A 19,698-nucleotide genomic window follows, 5' to 3' on the forward strand; every position below is an offset into this window, starting at 1 on the left:
TGAGATGCAGGGCCTTAGACCGCTGCGCCACTCTGTGGTGTGTGGGTGGGTGAACATCCAACCACTAACATGTTGTGTGTGTGTGTGTGTGTGTGTCCCAGTCTCTGGTATGTTGGAGCATGAGACCATCCAGGGTGTGTCGGGGGTTAAGCCGACCGGTCTGCGTAAACGGACATCGAGCATCGCTGACGAGGGAACCTACACGCTGGAATCCATCTTACGCCAGCTCAGCGCTTTCCACTCCACCATGTGTCAGCACGGCACCGACCCTGAACTCATCAAACAGGTCCGTGTGCTTGTGTCTGACCCAGACCCATGGTTGTGTTCTGACCCAGACCCATGGTTGTGTTCTGACCCTGACCCATGGTTGTGTTCTGACCCTGACCCATGGTTGTGTTCTGACCCTGATCCTTGGTTGTGTTCTGACCCTGATCCTTGGTTGTGTTCTGACCCTGACCCTTGGCTGTGTTCTGGTTCTGACCCTTGGCTGTGTTCTGGTTCTAACCCTTGGCTGTGTTCTGACCCGTGGCTGTGTTCTGACCCTTGGCTGTGTTCTGACCCTTGGCTGTGTTCTGACCCTTGGCTGTGTTCTGACCCTGACCCTTGGTTGTGTTCTGACCGTGACCCTTGGTTGTGTCCTGACCCTGACCCTTGGTTGTGTTCTGACCCTGACCCTTGGTTGTGTTCTGACCGTGAACCTTGGTTGTGTTCTGACCGTGACCCTTGGTTGTGTTCTGACCGTGACCCTTGGTTGTGTTCTGACCGTGACCCTTGGTTGTGTCCTGACCCTGACCCTTGGTTGTGTTCTGACCCTGAACCTTGGTTGTGTTCTGACCCTGACCCATGGTTGTGTTCTGACCCTGATCCTTGGTTGTGTTCTGACCCTGATCCTTGGTTGTGTTCTGACCCTGATCCTTGGTTGTGTTCTGACCCTGATCCTTGGTTGTGTTCTGACCCTGATCCTTGGTTGTGTTCTGACCCTGATCCTTGGTTGTGTTCTGACCCTGACCCTTGGCTGTGTTCTGGTTCTGACCCTTGGCTGTGTTCTGGTTCTAACCCTTGGCTGTGTTCTGACCCGTGGCTGTGTTCTGACCCTTGGCTGTGTTCTGACCCTTGGCTGTGTTCTGACCCTTGGTTGTGTTCTGACCCTGACCCTTGGTTGTGTTCTGACCGTGACCCTTGGTTGTGTCCTGACCCTGACCCTTGGTTGTGTTCTGACCCTGACCCTTGGTTGTGTTCTGACCGTGAACCTTGGTTGTGTTCTGACCGTGACCCTTGGTTGTGTTCTGACCGTGACCCTTGGTTGTGTTCTGACCGTGACCCTTGGTTGTGTCCTGACCCTGACCCTTGGTTGTGTTCTGACCCTGAACCTTGGTTGTGTTCTGACCCTGACCCATGGTTGTGTTCTGACCCTGATCCTTGGTTGTGTTCTGACCCTGATCCTTGGTTGTGTTCTGACCCTGATCCTTGGTTGTGTTCTGACCCTGATCCTTGGTTGTGTTCTGACCCTGACCCTTGGCTGTGTTCTGGTTCTGACCCTTGGCTGTGTTCTGGTTCTGACCCTTGGCTGTGTTCTGACCCTTGGCTGTGTTCTGACCCTGACCTTTGGCTGTGTCCTGACCCTGACCCTTGGTTGTGTCCTGACCCTGACCCTTGGCTGTGTCCTGACCCTGACCCTTGGCTGTGTCCTGACCCTTGGCTGTGTTCTGACCCTGACCCTTGGCTGTGTCCTGACCCTTGGCTGTGTTCTGACCCTTGGCTGTGTTCTGACCCTTGGCTGTGTTCTGACCCTAGGCTGTGTTCTGACCCTTGGCTGTGTTCTGACCCTGACACTTGGCTGTGTTCTGACCCTGACCTTTGGCTGTGTCCTGATCCTGACCCTTGGTTGTGTCCTGACCCTGACCCTTGGCTGTGTCCTGACCCTGACCCTTGGCTGTGTCCTGACCCCTGGCTGTGTTCTGACCCTGGCTGTGTTCTGACCCTGACCCTTGGCTGTGTCCTGACCCTTGGCCGTGTTCTGACCCTGGCTGTGTTCTGACCCTTGGCTGTGTTCTGACCCTGGCTGTGTTCTGACCCTTGGCTGTGTTCTGACCCTTGGCTGTGTTCTGACCCTTGGCTGTGTTCTGACCCTTGGCTGTGTTCTGACCCTTGGCTGTGTTCTGACCCTGGCTGTGTTCTGACCCTGACCCTTGGCTGTGTCCTGACCCTTGGCCGTGTTCTGACCCTGGCTGTGTTCTGACCCCAGGTTGTGAAGCAGCAGTTCTACATCATTGGAGCTGTGACTCTCAACAATCTACTGCTGCGTAAAGACATGTGCTCCTGGAGCAAAGGCATGCAGATCAGGTCGGTTCAGAGAGGCTGTCATGTCTTATGTATAGACAGACTGTGTCTAATGTGTTTTATAGAGTGTGTGTGTAACGTATATAATGTGGTGTACCAGGTATAACGTGAGTCAGCTGGAGGAGTGGCTGCGTGACAAGTCTCTGATGCTGTGTGGAGCCAAGGAGACTCTGGAGCCTCTGATTCAGGCTGCTCAGCTGCTGCAAGTCAAGAAGAAGACGGACGAAGACGCCGAGGCCATCTGCTCCATGTGCAACAGCTTGTCCACATCTCAGGTATCCAATCACAGCTCACTATTCTGCTCATGTACTAAACCAATTAGAGCCCTCTCTACCACTCACGTACTGAACTAACCAATCACAGCCCTCTCTACCACTCACGTACTGAACTAGTCAATCACAGCCCTCTCTACCACTTAGGTCCTGAACTGACCAATCCCAGCCCTCGGGTACTCAATTTACCAGTCAAGCCCTATCACTGCGGAGAATGGGACAGGGGATCAGTTGAGTTAATAGTTCAAGGTTCAACAAATGAAGTTTGTCTCTGTGTTTCTGTGTTCCCAGATTGTGAAGGTGTTGAACCTGTACACTCCAGTCAACGAGTTTGAAGAGAGGGTGTCTGTTACCTTCATACGAACCATACAGGTAAGATCTGTCTGTCTGTCTGTCTGTCTGTCTGTCTGTCTGTCTGTCTGTCTGTCTGTCTGCAACTAATGTATATATTTTCTCTCCCTGTTCTTCCCTTCCTCCCCCTCTCTCTGTCTGTCAGACTCGTTTGCGGGACCGCTGTGAGACTCCTCAGCTGTTGATGGACACTAAGATCATCTACCCAGTCACCTTCCCTTTCAACCCCTCCTCTCTGGCCCTGGAGACTATCCAAATACCAGGCTCCCTCAACCTAGCCTTCCTTACCCGCGTCTAACACACACACACACACACACACACATACACAACTAATAGATAGGCTATACATATGTACACATGCATACACAAAGCATTCTCTTCCTAACACATCCAAACACTTACATACAGTGCACACACACATACACACGCTCAGCTTCCACCCTACGGTAGTCTTTATATCAGTAGTTGAAAGCCCATCCTCCTCCGTGTGTACAAATGCTCAACTCTAAGAGAATGCACCGCTACAGGCCACCTTTTCTCCTATCTTACCCCCTTTTACTAAGCTACACTCCCCACCTACAACCCCATTTAAGACCTAGTACCGTGTTCCCCCAGTCCTCTTTTCTCCTCTTTGTTCTCTTCTCAATAGTGTAGTGTTTTCTAGCAGTCCGGTTCTCCCATAGGAATGTATTACGGTACACTTAAGCTAGCTGTCCAGGGCTAGCATCACAGCTAGCTAGCTCCTTCAGCTAAGCTCAGCTAGCATCTGTTGTGTTATGATAGGATGCTAGCGCTTCCACAGTTATCTAGCTAGCATCAGTTTTGAGTACATCGTTATCAACTCACCCACTGAACACATTCAAGCCAAGTGCAGTACCCATTGTCTGTACCATACTTTTATACATATATAAATACATATAAATATTAATATATATATATATCACGCTAGGGTGTTTTATTTATTGCATTTATCTCACTCCCTTTCCTAAAATACGTTTTTCTTTGCAGACAGAAAACATGGATACCATAGACTTGTAGGCTTATCTCTCCAGCTTTCCAGACCGGAGAGTAGTATGGCCTTGGAAAGACCACTAGAGTCCTGTAGTATTAGAATTATGTCTACAGCAGATGATCTATGCAGTCTCATTTAATTAGCACTATTTAATGTAGCTTTTTATTTGTTTAGCTCATGATGTATTGTGCTTTAAGATCTCTCTGCCGTAGCTTTGTCCTGCTTTAACCTGCTTCTCTAGTAGATCTGCACTTTAGCACCACTGCACCAGAGGTTGAAATAGAGGATTAGACTGGAACAGAGGTTGAAATAGAGGATTAGACTGGAACAGAGGTTGAAATAGAGGATTAGACTGGAACAGAGGTTGAAATAGAGGATTAGACTGGAACAGAGGTTGAAATAGAGGATTAGACTGGAACAGAGGTTGAAATAGAGGATTAGACTGAAACAGAGGTTGAAATAGAGGATTAGACTGGACCAGAGGTTGAAATAGAGGATTAGACTGGACCAGGTTGAAATAGAGGATTAGACTGGTACAGAGGTTGAAATAGAGGATTAGACTGGAACAGAGGTTGAAATAGAGGATTAGACTGGAAAAGAGGTTGAAATAGAGGATTAGACTGGAACAGAGGTTGAAATAGAGGATTAGACTGGAACAGAGGTTGAAATAGAGGATTAGACTGGAACAGAGGTTGAAATAGAGGATTAGACTGGAACAGAGGTTGAAATAGAGGATTAGACTGGAACAGAGGTTGAAATAGAGGATGAGACTGGAACAGAGGTTGAAATAGAGGATGAGACTGGAACAGAGGTTGAAATAGAGGATGAGACTGGAACAGAGGTTGAAATAGAGGATGAGACTGGAACAGGTTGAAATAGAGGGTTAAACTGGAACAGAGGTTGAAATAGAGGATTAGACTGGAACAGAGGTTGAAATAGAGGATTAGACTGGACCAGAGGTTGAAATAGAGGATTAGACTGGACCAGAGGTTGAAATAGAGGATTAGACTGGACCAGGTTGAAATAGAGGATTAGACTAGAACAGAGGTTGAAATAGAGGATTAGACTGGAACAGAGGTTGAAATAGAGGATTAGACTGGAACAGAGGTTGAAATAGAGGATTAGACTGGAACAGAGGTTGAAATAGAGGATTAGACTGGAACAGGTTGAAATAGAGGATGAGACTAGAACAGGTTGAAATAGAGGATTAGACTGGAACAGAGGTTGAAATAGAGGATTAGACTGGAACTGAGGTTGAAATAGAGGATTAGATTGAAATAGAGGATTAGACTGGAACAGAGGTTGAAATAGAGGATTAGACTGGAACTGAGGTTGAAATAGAGGATTAGACTTGAACAGAGGTTGAAATAGAGGATTAGACTGGAACAGAGGTTGAAATAGAGGATTAGACTGGAACAGAGGTTGAAATAGAGGATTAGATTGAAATAGAGGATTAGACTGGAACAGAGGTTGAAATAGAGGATGAGACTGGAACAGAGGTTGAAATAGAGGATGAGACTGGAACAGAGGTTGAAATAGAGGATGAGACTGGAACAGGTTGAAATAGAGGATGAGACTAGAACAGGTTGAAATAGAGGATTAGACTGGAACAGAGGTTGAAATAGAGGATTAGACTGGAACTGAGGTTGAAATAGAGGATTAGACTTGAACAGAGGTTGAAATAGAGGATTAGACTGGAACAGAGGTTGAAATAGAGGATTAGACTGGAACAGAGGTTGAAATAGAGGATTAGATTGAAATAGAGGATTAGACTGGAACAGAGGTTGAAATAGAGGATTAGACTGGAACAGAGGTTGAAATAGAGGATTAGACTGGAACAGAGGTTGAAATAGAGGATTAGACTGGAACAGAGGTTGAAATAGAGGATTAGATTGGAACAGAGGTTGAAATAGAGGATTAGACTGGAACAGAGGTTGAAATAGAGGATGAGACTGGAACAGGTTGAAATAGAGGATTAGACTGGAACAGAGGTTTAAATAGATAGAGGATTAGACGTGCAGTAGTTGGCTAGACTGGACGAGTAGTTTAGATGGGTATGGGTATAAAACTATCAGGTTTAGACGGCTTCAGCTACTGTACTTGCTTCTCCACTTTAACTAAGTAGTTTGGTTTCAAAACCCCTACAGAGGACTCACTAACTCTCACACACACTAGTGACTGTTACACTGGATCCTACATATCCACTACCACAGCGTTTCCCTGATTTTTAAAAATGGGGTCGGAAAAAAATACAATAAAACCGTTCATAGAACCAGGGTTACGTCGGTAACCTCCGGTAGCCTCGGTAACCTCCGGTAGCCTCTAGATACAGTTGTAATAAACAGAGCGGTTTCTGTTTTCTTCCTACAAATGTGGCTCTATCTTTTAAAAGATACAACATATAATGAATGACCCCATCACTGAAAGATCAGACTCTCAGGAACACGGATGTGTCTTCTGTTTCCTTCTACAATGGCCACAAGCCTCATTAGATCAGAGTGGACAAGACCAGGAACTAAATCAGCTAAAACAATAAGTTTACATTAGTGTTGATTTCATCACTTTTTTCTACATGGTGGAGGTGTGATTTGTTATTATATCAAAATGGGGCTGCAGACCAAACAGTTGGAACTCCTGCAGTACCAACTAATACATATCTACATGTCCTCACCCCACCACTCTGTCTGCTCCACTCTCTGTACATTATGATGGACAAGATCTATAGGTATTCCTTTCAGTATTATAGCCTTGGAAAGGAGGTTGTGTGTTACTAAACCTGGTTACCACTGAGCCAGTCTGTTTTACTGTAGTTGCTCTCATAATCCATCGCATTTAGACTCAATATCAACCATGTCTTGAATGTTTTCCCCTACAGCCTGTATGATAATGCTGCCTTGCCAGCTTTACTCCAGAAACTAAATCACTTCTTTGTAGACAAACTATTACATGCCCTGGCTACAGTCTCTACCCTACCCTACTCTAACTCTTACCCCCTTCTTTCATTCCCTACTAACCTACTCTAACTCTTACCCCCTTCTTTCATTCCCTACTAACCTACTCTAACCCCCTTCTTTCATTCCCTACTAACCTACTCTAACTCTTACCCCCTTCTTTCATTCCCTACTAACCTACTCTAACCCCCTTCTTTCATTCCCTACTAACCTACTCTAACCCCCTTCTTTCATTCCCTACTAACCTACTCTAACAACTCCTTCACTGTCTCCCCAACCCCTTCTTCACTGTCTCCCCTACCCCTTCTTCACTGTCTCCCCTACCCCTTCTTCACTGTCTCCCCTACCCCCTCTTCACTGTCTCCCCAACCCCTTCTTCACTGTCTCCCCAACCCCTTCTTCACTGTCTCCCCAACCCCTTTTTCACTGTCTCTCCAACCCCTTCTTCACTGTGTCCCAACATCAGCCAAGTCTGTTTTCATGGCTCTACTTTTAGAGAAAGCAACCATGTTTTTACTCAGTACCAGATAGTGACCAGGAGAGGGCGACATTGGACACTAGGTCACATGACTGTGGCTTCTCTAAAACCAGACGTTCTGCCACTAGGTCACATGACTGTGGCTTCTCTAAAACCAGACGTTCTGCCAGATGTTCTATAGAATCAAAGAAGATATACTAACATTCTATTCACTACCACTAAGGCCCTTCTAACCTCTCTGACTGGTCAAGCGCTGAGGGACAGAAAGGATAGAACTACATTTCTCATCATCGTTGCCTCTCTTCCTTACTTGTGCCATCAGTGTTCACCCATACCCTAACTGCTCATCAACCATCAACTTTATTTAACCATCAACCTTATTGTTTAACCTTCAACCTTATTACTAACCGTGACCTTTATTTGCCTCCCAACCCTGACCCTTTGCATTTTGTTCCCTGGCCTATAGAGAGACACGACTCAGAAAAACATATTATTATTACTATCATTGATGTAGGAGTCAAGTTCATCTTTAAACTTGTTTTGTGGTGCATATTCATTAATAATCATATATATATTATTGGGACCATCATGAGTGTATTGTATAAAAATTAAAAATGGCCTTTTTGTTACATTTTTGCAGCGTTGCATTTTAATGAAGGATTTTTAGGATGAAGTTTTAGGTTGTTCAACATGTTTATAGTGATACCAGATCTACAATGCATATCTGCATCTTGGACGATACTGGAATACTGCAGGTTTTAGGCTGTTCAACATGTTTATAGTGATACCAGATCTACAATGCATATCTGCATCTTGGACAATACTGGAATACTGCAGGTTTTAGGTTGTTCAACATGTGTATAGTGATACCAGATCTAAAATGCATATCTGCATCTTGGACGATACTGGAATACTGCAGGTTTTACCCTTGTGAATGTTTTAGCTGTTATTGATCATACATATAGGATGACTTCATTGTTACTCATGTTTGGGACAAAGCCTTACATATGATTTTAAAAACACTATCATCTCCTGTCTTTGTCTGTGTCTGTCTGTTACACGACTACTGTTTTAAAAAGTAGCATTATTATTGAATGTTTTGACAAGTTGACCTTAGATCTTATTTCAGAGGCTGGGATGGAAGGATTGTTTTGACAAGTTGACCTTAGATCTTATTTCAGAGGCTGGGATGGAAGGATTGTTTTGACAAGTTGTCCTTAGATCTTATTTCAGAGGCTGGGATGGAAGGATTGTTTTGACAAGTTGTCCTTAGATCTTATTTCAGAGGCTGGGATGGAAGGATTGTTTTGACAAGTTGTCCTTAGATCTTATTTCAGAGGCTGGGATGGAAGGATTGTTTTGACAAGTTGTCCTTAGATCTTATTTCAGAGGCTGGGATGGAAGGATTGTTTTGACAAGTTGTCCTTAGATCTTATTTCAGAGGCTGGGATGGAAGGATTGTTTTGACAAGTTGTCCTTAGATCTTATTTCAGAGGCTGGGATGGAAGGATTGTTTTGACAAGTTGTCCTTAGATCTTATTTCAGAGGCTGGGATGGAAGGATTGTTTTGACAAGTTGTCCTTAGATCTTATTTCAGAGGCTGGGATGGAAGGATTGTTTTGCTTTCTGTCTAGTTGCACTTTTTTAAATATTTACTGAACAAGTTGAATAAACGCTGATAAAGTTAGCTCTGTCTGCCCTTAACCTATCTGATATTCTAATTTCTTTGATCATCATGTGGTTTATGCTCCTCCAGAGAGGTCATCTAGCTGTAGTCATTTACACAGTAGAAGGCTATAGTCTTACTGACTATCCCAAATGGTACCATATTCACTAGATAGTGCACAGCTTTTGACCAGGGACCATAGGGAATAGGGCGCCATTTGGTATGTACCCTTAGCCCATTTCTATGATTAGCCTTCTTCAAGCAGTGTAGATGGACCACTCTTCCCGCTCTCCCCTTCCCTTATAGTGTCCCAGTCTATATATGCCGTGTGCCTCAGACAGGCTTGTTCACGTAGACACTCTGTGGTACGACCGGTCTTCACCTCATTTCAGATATACATTTTAACATCTCCAGATGGTTCTTAAAATAGATACTTAAAATCTCCCTTTTTTTTATGGTTTTGACAATTGAGGTCAATGCTAAAGTATCACATCAAGTCACGACATCATCACCAACCGACACATCTCATTGATCTAATGATCTTCAGACTTCATACAGTCCACCTGTGGAAGAGATGCTGAACTCTGCTCTCTCCTCTCCATCTCCTCGCTTCTATTCACTTCTTTGTCCTCTCTCCTCCCATGTGTACATCGGGTGAACTGGACTGTGTGTATAATTCCTGGTAGCTGTACTTAGTGAATGTGTTCACCATTAAGAAACTTGGAATAAGTTTAAATTGTCAAACTCTGTAAAAGACAAATAAAGGAATTCAGCACTGAAAATATTTGTTTATTTTTTTGTCCCAAGCCAAAAGCAAGCTGTGGTCATGAATGGGTTATGAAAATAATAGCAGTTATTATATTACTGTATTATTTATAAACATTCTGCCATGGAATTTTAGCTTTAAGTTCATATTAAATACGTTAACTATTTCTGCCCTCAGACCGTCCAGTGGCTAGCTGACCTATAGCCTGAACAAGTAATACAGCCCTTATTAACAACAGATCTAGGATCAGATAACATTACCACCAACAATAACATTTACCATTAGTGGAGGTGAAACAATCTGACCTTGGACCAGTGATTAGGGACAGCTTCTATCCAGTCGTAATACTTTGGGCTTCATCCCAAATGGAACCATATTCTCTTTCTAGTGCACTACTTTTGACCAGGCCATCGGGTTCTGGACATAATAAGTGCACTTTAAAGGGGATATAGTGCCATTTGGGGCGTGACCCTGGTCTGTACCTGAGGGTAATACTGGTCAAAGCCCTTGGTAAGTAGCTTAGTGTTCCCTCTCTGTCCCTGCCCTCCAATCCTCTAACTAACGTTGGAAAACACTCCTCAGGATAGCATACCGTCTGACAGACAAACCAACTTCCCTCATTAGGTAAGAACTATATTATACGTTTGTTATGATGATGTCATGCAGTTGTGTTGGAAACAGTTGATCAGCAATTTTTTTTATATTTAAGGCATATCAGATCTGTAAGCATGTACAATATGAGATGGACTGATTTTAAATAATGGCAAGGTGTCGACTTAGTTATAACTCAATATACATGGCCTTCAGTAATGTATTTAGGATATTACTTTGAGAATTTGATAGACCACTGAAAAGCCATACATGGACTGTATAGGGCTTAGTGTTAGGTGGATCACTATCAGCACTGTAACAGTAAAGCCTATTTCTCAGTCTCTATTTTAAGCATGTGGCTAGTACAGTACGGAACGGTGTACAGTAGTATAGGAAGTTTGTGGGTACCATCCACTACCGTTGTGCCCTCGAGCAAGGCACTCGCTCCGGCATAACCCCCACATAGCTCCAGGGGTGCTGCATTGTGGTTGACCTTGTGCTCCTTGGAAGTGTGTATGTTGTTATGTGTTTCTGTGCTGTCCTGGGGGTTGGGAGCAGCGCATCCTGCATTCCTAAGGCTACTGATCAAAATAGCCACATGGCTAGCATATAACAAATATACTACATATCAACCTAGGATCAATGATTTAGCCAGCTAACTTACCTAAATATTTAGAAATATCCATGTTCGTTTTGTAAATGGGCATGGTCTACTACTCTAATTTACTCAACAACCAAAAACACAAAGTCCGATCATAAGTAAAAAATTGTATTAACCAGAAAACCAATAGTTATTTATCAAAGTTAGCTGGCTAACTTATTGACCCTGCTTTGTAGTATACCCCTCAGACCCATGGTTCAGACATTAGGCAGACAAGACCGGAACAAAAATGGCAATTGTGGGAGGAGCACAAGGTCAACCTGAAGTTATGTAGGGGTAATATTCTAACAAAATAACATGTTTGTTGACAGATGTAAACAACGGGTACAGACTAACAGTGAAATGCTTACTTACGGGCCCTTCCCATATAACAGCAAGGGCCCTGCTCAACGGCACAATGGCAGCTACTAACTTCCTAATAATATAGTTCTATTTCTACAATTGTGTGTTTATCTCTAGTACTGTGTATGTCTTACAGCCCACAATATACTATATACAGTGCCTTTGGAATTAATTAAAACATTAATTAATTAAACAGCAGCAGTAAAATAAGTCAAATTGCGAGGGCACCGGTTAGTTGAGGTAGTTGAGGTAATATGTACATGTAGGTAGAATTAAAGTGACTATACATAGATGATAAACAGAGAGTAGCAGCAGCATAAAGAGGGGTCTGGGTAGCCCTTTGATTAGCTGTTCAGGAGTCTTATGGCTTGGTGGGGGAAGCTGTTAAGAAGCCTTTTGGACCTCGACCTGGTGCTCCGGTATCTCTTGCCGTGCAGAAGCAGAGAGAACAGTCTATGACTAGGTTGGCTGGAGTCTGACAATTTTTCGGGCCTTCCTCTGACACCACCTGATATAGAGGTACTGGATGGCAGAAAGCTTGGCCCCAGTGATGTACTGGGCCTTCTGCAATGCCCTCTGTAGTGCCTTGCGTTTGGAGGCCGAGCAGTTGCCATACCAGGCAGTGATGCAACCAGTCAGGATGCTCTCGATGGTGCAGCTGTAGAACCTTTTGAATATCTGTGGACCCATGCCAAATCTTTTCAGTCTCCTGAGGGGGAATAGGCTTTGTCGTGCCCTCTTCACAGCTGTCTTAGTGTGTTTGGTCCATGATTTTTTGTTGGTGATGTGGATACCAAGGAACTTGAAGCTCTCAACCTGTTCCACTACAGCCCCGTTGATGAGAATGGGGGCGTGTTCGGGTCCTCCTTTTTATGTAGTCCACAATCATCTCCTTAGTCTTGATCACGTTGAGGGAGAGGTTGTTGTCCTGGCACCACACAACCAGGTCTCTGACCTCCTCCCTATAGACTGTCTCATCGTTGTCGGTGATCGGGCATACTACTGTGTCATCGGCAAACTTGATGATGGCGTTGGAGTCGTGCCTGGCCATGCAGTCATGAGTGAACAGGGAGTACTGGAGGGGATTGAGCACGCACTCCTGAGGGGCCCCTGTGTTGAGGATAAGCGTGGCGGATGTGTTGTTCCCTACCCTTACCACCTGGGGGCGACCCGTCAGGAAGTCCAGGATCCAGTTGCAGAGGGAGGTGTTTAGTCCCAGGGTCCTTAGCTTAGTGGTGAGCTTTGAGGGCACTATGGTGTTGAACTCTAGTCAATGAATAGTATTCTCACATAGGTGTTCCTTTTATCCAGGTGGGAAAGGGCAGTGTTGAGTGCAATAGAGATTGTATCATCTGTGGATCTGTTGGGGCGGTATGCAAATTGGAGTGGGTCTAGGGTTTCTGGGATAGTGGTGTTGATGTGGGCCAAGACCAGCCTTTCAAAGCACTTCATGGCGACAGACAGGTCGGTAGTCATTTACAGACGGGTTGGGTCAGTAGTCATTTAGGCAGGTTACTTTGGTGTTCTTGGGCACAGGGACTATGGTGGTCTGCTTGAAATATTGGTATTACAGACTCAGTCAGGTTGAAAATGTCAGTGAAGACACTTTCCAGTTGGCCAATACTGTCATCAAGGCAACGGGTGGCTACTGTCGCTACAAGCTTGGCACACCTATATTTGGGGAGTTTCTCCCATTCTTCTCTGCAGATCCTCTCAAGCTCTGTCAGTTTGGATGGGAAGCGTTGCTGCACAGCTATTTTCAGGTCTCTCCAGCGATGTTCGATCAGGTTTTAAGTCCAGGCTCTGGCTGGGTCACTCAAGTACATTCAGAGACTTGTCCCGAAGCCACTCCTGCGTTGTTATGGCAGTGTGCTTAGGGTTGTTGTACTGTTGGAAGGTGAACCTTCGCCCCAGTCTGAGGTCCTGAGAGTTCTGGAGCAGGCTTTTATCAAGGATCTCTCTGTACTTTGCTCCGTTCATCTTTGCCCCAATCCTGACTAGTCTCCCAGTCCCTGCCACTGAAAAACATCCCCACACCATGATTCTGCCACCACCATGCTTCACCGTAGGGATGGTGCCAGGTTTCCTCCAGACGTGACGTTGGCATTCAGGCCAAAGAGTTGTTCTTCGGGCCAGAGAATCTTGTTTCTCATGGTCTGAGAGTCATTTAGGTGGCTTTTGGCAAACTCCAAGTGGGCTGTCATGTGCCTTTTACTGAGGAGTGGCTTCCATCTGGCCACTCCACACTAAAGCCCTGATTGGTGGAGTGCTACAGAGCTGGTTGTCCTTCTGGAAGGTTCTCCCATCTCCACAGAGCAACTCGGAGTTCAGTCAGTGTGACCATTGGGTTCTTGGTCACCTCCCTGACCAAGGCCTTTCTCCCCCGATTACTCAGTTTGGCTGGGCGGACAGCTCTAGGAAGAGTCTTGGTGGTTCCAACTTTTTTTCATTTAAGAATGATAGAGGCCACTGTGTTCTTGGGGACCTTCAATGCTGCAGAAATGTTTTGTACCCCTCCCCAGACCTGTGCCTCGATACAATCCTGTCTCTGAGCTCTACGGACAATTATTTTGACCTCATGGCTTGGTTATTGCTCTGACATACACTGTCAACTGTGGGACCTTATAAAGACAGGTGTGTGCCTTTCGAAGTCATGTCCAATCAATCAATTGAATTTACCACAGGTGGACACCAATCAAGTTGTAGACACATCTCAAGGATGATCAATGGAAACAGTACCTGAGCTCAATTTTGAGTCTCGTAGAAAAGGGTCTGAATAAATAAGGTATTTTTTTTCACTTTGTCATTATGGGGTATGGTGTGTAATGTAGTGTTCTATTTCTACTGTGTGTAATGTAGTGTTCTATTTCTACTGTGTGTAATGTAGTGTTCTATTTCTACTGTGTGTAATGTAGTGTTATATTTCTACTGTGTGTAATGTAGTGTTCTATTTCTACTGTGTGTAATGTAGTGTTCTATTTCTACTGTGTGTAATGTAGTGTTCTATTTCTACTGTGTAGTGTTCTATTTCTACTGTGTGTAATATAGTGTTCTATTTCTACTGTGTGTAATGTAGTGTTCTATTTCTACTGTGTGTAATATAGTGTTCTGTTTCTACTGTGTGTAATATAGTGTTCTATTTCTACTGTGTGTAGACTGTAGTGTTCTATTTCTACTGTGTGTAATGTAGTGTTCTATTTCTACTGTGTGTAATGTAGTGTTCTATTTCTACTGTGTGTAATATAGTGTTCTGTTTCTACTGTGTGTAATGTAGTGTTATATTTCTACTGTGTGTAGACTGCAGTGTTCTATTTCTACTGTGTGTAATGTAGTGTTATATTTCTACTGTGTGTAATGTAGTGTTCTATTTCTACTGTGTGTAATATAGTGTTCTGTTTCTACTGTGTGTAATGTAGTGTTATATTTCTACTGTGTGTAGACTGTAGTGTTCTATTTCTACTGTGTGTAATGTAGTGTTCTATTTCTACTGTGTGTAATGTAGTGTTATATTTCTACTGTGTGTAATGTAGTGTTCTATTTCTACTGTGTGTAGACTGCAGTGTTCTATTTCTACTGTGTGTAATATAGTGTTCTATTTCTACTGTGTGTAATATAGTGTTCTGTTTCTACTGTGTGTAATGTAGTGTTATATTTCTACTGTGTGTAGACTGTAGTGTTCTATTTCTACTGTGTGTAATGTAGTGTTATATTTCTACTGTGTGTAATGTAGTGTTCTATTTCTACTGTGTGTAATGTAGTGTTCTATTTCTACTGTGTGTAATGTAGTGTTATATTTCTACTGTGTGTAATGTAGTGTTCTATTTCTACTGTGTGTAATATAGTGTTCTGTTTCTACTGTGTGTAATGTAGTGTTATATTTCTACTGTGTGTAGACTGTAGTGTTCTATTTCTACTGTGTGTAATGTAGTGTTCTATTTCTACTGTGTGTAATGTAGTGTTCTATTTCTACTGTGTGTAATATAGTGTTCTGTTTCTACTGTGTGTAATGTAGTGTTATATTTCTACTGTGTGTAGACTGCAGTGTTCTATTTCTACTGTGTGTAATGTAGTGTTATATTTCTACTGTGTGTAGACTGCAGTGTTCTATTTCTACTGTGTGTAATATAGTGTTATATTTCTACTGTGTGTAGACTGCAGTGTTCTATTTCTACTGTGTGTAATGTAGTGTTCTATTTCTACTGTGTGTAGACTGTAGTGTTCTATTTCTACTGTGTGTAATGTAGTGTTCTATTTCTACTGTGTAGTGTTCTATTTCTACTGTGTGTAATGTAGTGTTATATTTCTACTGTGTGTAGACTGCAGTGTTCTATTTCTACTGTGTAGTGTTCTATTTCTACTGTGTGTAATATAGTGTTCTATTTCTACTGTGTGTAGACTGCAGTGTTCTATTTCTACTGTGTGTAATATAGTGTTCTATTTCTACTGTGTGTAATGTAGTGTTCTATTTCTACTGTGTGTAATGTAGTGTTCTATTTCTACTGTGTGTAGACTGCAGTGTTCTATTTCTACTGTGTGTAGACTGCAGTGTTCTATTTCTACTGTGTGTAGACTGCAGTGTTCTATTTCTACTGTGTGTAGACAGCAGTGTTCTATTTCTACTGTGTGTAGACTGCAGTGTTCTATTTCTACTGTGTGTAGACTGCAGTGTTCTATTTCTACTGTGTGTAGACTGCAGTGTTCTATTTCTACTGTGTGTAGACTGCAGTGTTCTATTTCTACTGTGTGTAGACTGCAGTGTTCTATTTCTACTGTGTGTAATGTAGTGTTATATTTCTACTGTGTGTAATGTAGTGTTCTATTTCTACTGTGTGTAATGTAGTGTTATATTTCTACTGTGTGTAATGTAGTGTTCTATTTCTACTGTGTGTAATGTAGTGTTCTATTTCTACTGTGTGTAATGTAGTGTTCCATTTCTACTGTGTGTAATATAGTGTTCTATTTCTACTGTGTGTAATGTAGTGTTATATTTCTACTGTGTGTAATGTAGTGTTCTATTTCTACTGTGTGTAATGTAGTGTTATATTTCTACTGTGTGTAATGTAGTGTTCTATTTCTACTGTGTGTAATGTAGTGTTATATTTCTACTGTGTGTAATGTAGTGTTCTATTTCTACTGTGTGTAATATAGTGTTCTATTTCTACTGTGTGTAATGTAGTGTTATATTTCTACTGTGTGTAATGTAGTGTTCTATTTCTACTGTGTGTAATGTAGTGTTCCATTTCTACTGTGTGTAATGTAGTGTTATATTTCTACTGTGTGTAATGTAGTGTTCTATTTCTACTGTGTGTAATGTAGTGTTATATTTCTACTGTGTGTAATGTAGTGTTATATTTCTACTGTGTGTAGACTGCAGTGTTCTATTTCTACTGTGTGTAATGTAGTGTTCTATTTCTACTGTGTGTAATATAGTGTTCTATTTCTACTGTGTGTAATGTAGTGTTATATTTCTACTGTGTGTAATGTAGTGTTCTATTTCTACTGTGTGTAATGTAGTGTTCCATTTCTACTGTGTGTAATATAGTGTTCTATTTCTACTGTGTGTAGACTGCAGTGTTCTATTTCTACTGTGTGTAGACTGCAGTGTTCTATTTCTACTGTGTGTAATGTAGTGTTCTATTTCTACTGTGTGTAATATAGTGTTCTATTTCTACTGTGTGTAATGTAGTGTTCTATTTCTACTGTGTGTAATGTAGTGTTCTATTTCTACTGTGTGTAATATAGTGTTCTATTTCTACTGTGTGTAATATAGTGTTCTATTTCTACTGTGTGTAATGTAGTGTTCTATTTCTACTGTGTGTAATATAGTGTTATATTTCTACTGTGTGTAATGTAGTGTTATATTTCTACTGTGTGTAATGTAGTGTTCCATTTCTACTGTGTGTAATATAGTGTTCTATTTCTACTGTGTGTAGACTGCAGTGTTCTATTTCTACTGTGTGTAGACTGCAGTGTTCTATTTCTACTGTGTGTAGACTGCAGTGTTCTATTTCTACTGTGTGTAATGTAGTGTTCTATTTCTACTGTGTGTAATGTAGTGTTCTATTTCTACTGTGTGTAATGTAGTGTTCTATTTCTACTGTGTGTAATATAGTGTTCTATTTCTACTGTGTGTAATGTAGTGTTCTATTTCTACTGTGTGTAATGTAGTGTTCTATTTCTACTGTGTGTAATATAGTGTTCTATTTCTACTGTGTGTAATGTAGTGTTCTATTTCTACTGTGTGTAATGTAGTGTTCTATTTCTACTGTGTGTAATATAGTGTTCTATTTCTACTGTGTGTAATGTAGTGTTATATTTCTACTGTGTGTAATGTAGTGTTCTATTTCTACTGTGTGTAATGTAGTGTTCCATTTCTACTGTGTGTAATATAGTGTTCTGTTTCTACTGTGTGTAGACTGCAGTGTTCTATTTATACTGTGTGTAATATAGTGTTCTATTTCTACTGTGTGTAGACTGCAGTGTTCTATTTCTACTGTGTGTAATGCAGTGTTCTATTTCTACTGTGTGTAGACTGCAGTGTTCTATTTATACTGTGTGTAATATAGTGTTCTATTTCTACTGTGTGTAGACTGCAGTGTTCTATTTCTACTGTGTGTAATGCAGTGTTCTATTTCTACTGTGTGTAGAATGCAGTGTTCTATTTCTACTGTGTGTAGACTGCAGTGTTCTATTTCTACTGTGTGTAGACTGCAGTGTTCTATTTCTACTGTGTGTAGACAGCAGTGTTCTATTTCTACTGTGTGTAGACTGCAGTGTTCTATTTCTACTGTGTGTAGACTGCAGTGTTCTATTTCTACTGTGTGTAGACTGCAGTGTTCTATTTCTACTGTGTGTAGACTGCAGTGTTCTATTTCTACTGTGTGTAGACTGCAGTGTTCTATTTCTACTGTGTGTAGACTGCAGTGTTCTATTTCTACTGTGTGTAGACTGCAGTGTTCTATTTCTACTGTGTGTAGACTGCAGTGTTCTATTTCTACTGTGTGTAGACAGCAGTGTTCTATTTCTACTGTGTGTAGACTGCAGTGTTCTATTTCTACTGTGTGTAGACTGCAGTGTTCTATTTCTACTGTGTGTAGACTGCAGTGTTCTATTTCTACTGTGTGTAGACTGCAGTGTTCTATTTCTACTGTGTGTAGACTGCAGTGTTCTATTTCTACTGTGTGTAATGTAGTGTTCTATTTCTACTGTGTGTAATGTAGTGTAATATTTCTACTGTGTGTAATGTAGTGTTCTATTTCTACTGTGTGTAATGTAGTGTTCTATTTCTACTGTGTGTAATATAGTGTTCTATTTCTACTGTGTGTAATGTAGTGTTATAGTTCTACTGTGTGTAATGTAGTGTTCTATTTCTACTGTGTGTAATGTAGTGTTCCATTTCTACTGTGTGTAATATAGTGTTCTATTTCTACTGTGTGTAGACTGCAGTGTTCTATTTCTACTGTGTGTAGACTGCAGTGTTCTATTTCTACTGTGTGTAATGTAGTGTTCTATTTCTACTGTGTGTAATATAGTGTTCTATTTCTACTGTGTGTAATGTAGTGTTCTATTTCTACTGTGTGTAATGTAGTGTTCTATTTCTACTGTGTGTAATATAGTGTTCTATTTCTACTGTGTGTAATATAGTGTTCTATTTCTACTGTGTGTAATGTAGTGTTCTATTTCTACTGTGTGTAATGTAGTGTTCTATTTCTACTGTGTGTAATATAGTGTTCTATTTCTACTGTGTGTAATGTAGTGTTCTATTTCTACTGTGTGTAATGTAGTGTTCTATTTCTACTGTGTGTAATATAGTGTTCTATTTCTACTGTGTGTAATGTAGTGTTATATTTCTACTGTGTGTAATGTAGTGTTCTATTTCTACTGTGTGTAATATAGTGTTCTATTTCTACTGTGTGTAATATAGTGTTCTATTTCTACTGTGTGTAATGTAGTGTTCCATTTCTACTGTGTGTAATGTAGTGTTCCATTTCTACTGTGTGTAATATAGTGTTCTGTTTCTACTGTGTGTAATATAGTGTTCTGTTTCTACTGTGTGTAGACTGCAGTGTTCTATTTCTACTGTGTGTAATGTAGTGTTCCATTTCTACTGTGTGTAATATAGTGTTCTGTTTCTACTGTGTGTAGACTGCAGTGTTCTATTTATACTGTGTAGTGTTCTATTTCTACTGTGTGTAATATAGTGTTCTATTTCTACTGTGTGTAATGTAGTGTTCTATTTCTACTGTGTGTAATATAGTGTTCTGTTTC

General features: G+C 41.7%; 2 protein-coding genes across 34 annotated transcripts in view; both read left to right on the plus strand.

The window, feature by feature from the left end:
* LOC100136710 (unconventional myosin-Va) overlaps positions 1 to 9,852 on the plus strand; it is a 90,878-nt gene extending 81,026 nt beyond the window's left edge. For 5 of the 33 annotated variants that reach the window (XM_036963153.1, XM_036963155.1, XM_036963154.1 and 2 more), the window contains 7 exons: positions 102 to 286; positions 2,246 to 2,343; positions 2,441 to 2,615; positions 2,904 to 2,984; positions 3,109 to 4,486; positions 5,759 to 7,487; positions 7,533 to 9,852. In XM_036963153.1, the coding sequence (XP_036819048.1) occupies positions 102 to 286; positions 2,246 to 2,343; positions 2,441 to 2,615; positions 2,904 to 2,984; positions 3,109 to 3,261 (692 nt within the window). In that variant the 3' untranslated portion in view covers positions 3,262 to 4,486; positions 5,759 to 7,487; positions 7,533 to 9,852. The other 28 variants (XR_005039636.1, XR_005039613.1, XR_005039634.1 and 25 more) reach the window with 28 other exon arrangements.
* Positions 9,853 to 10,353: 501 nt separating this feature from the next.
* The window catches only part of LOC110514837 (guanine nucleotide-binding protein subunit beta-5b), a 54,511-nt gene continuing 45,166 nt past the window's right edge, over positions 10,354 to 19,698 (plus strand). The window contains exon 1 of the mRNA XM_036963421.1: positions 10,354 to 10,460. The gene's annotated coding sequence lies outside the window, so the exon portion shown is untranslated. The remainder of the gene's footprint in view (positions 10,461 to 19,698) is intronic.

The sequence above is a fragment of the Oncorhynchus mykiss genome, chromosome 26, assembly GCF_013265735.2.
Source record: "Oncorhynchus mykiss isolate Arlee chromosome 26, USDA_OmykA_1.1, whole genome shotgun sequence".
Classification (NCBI taxonomy): Eukaryota; Metazoa; Chordata; class Actinopteri; order Salmoniformes; family Salmonidae; genus Oncorhynchus; species Oncorhynchus mykiss.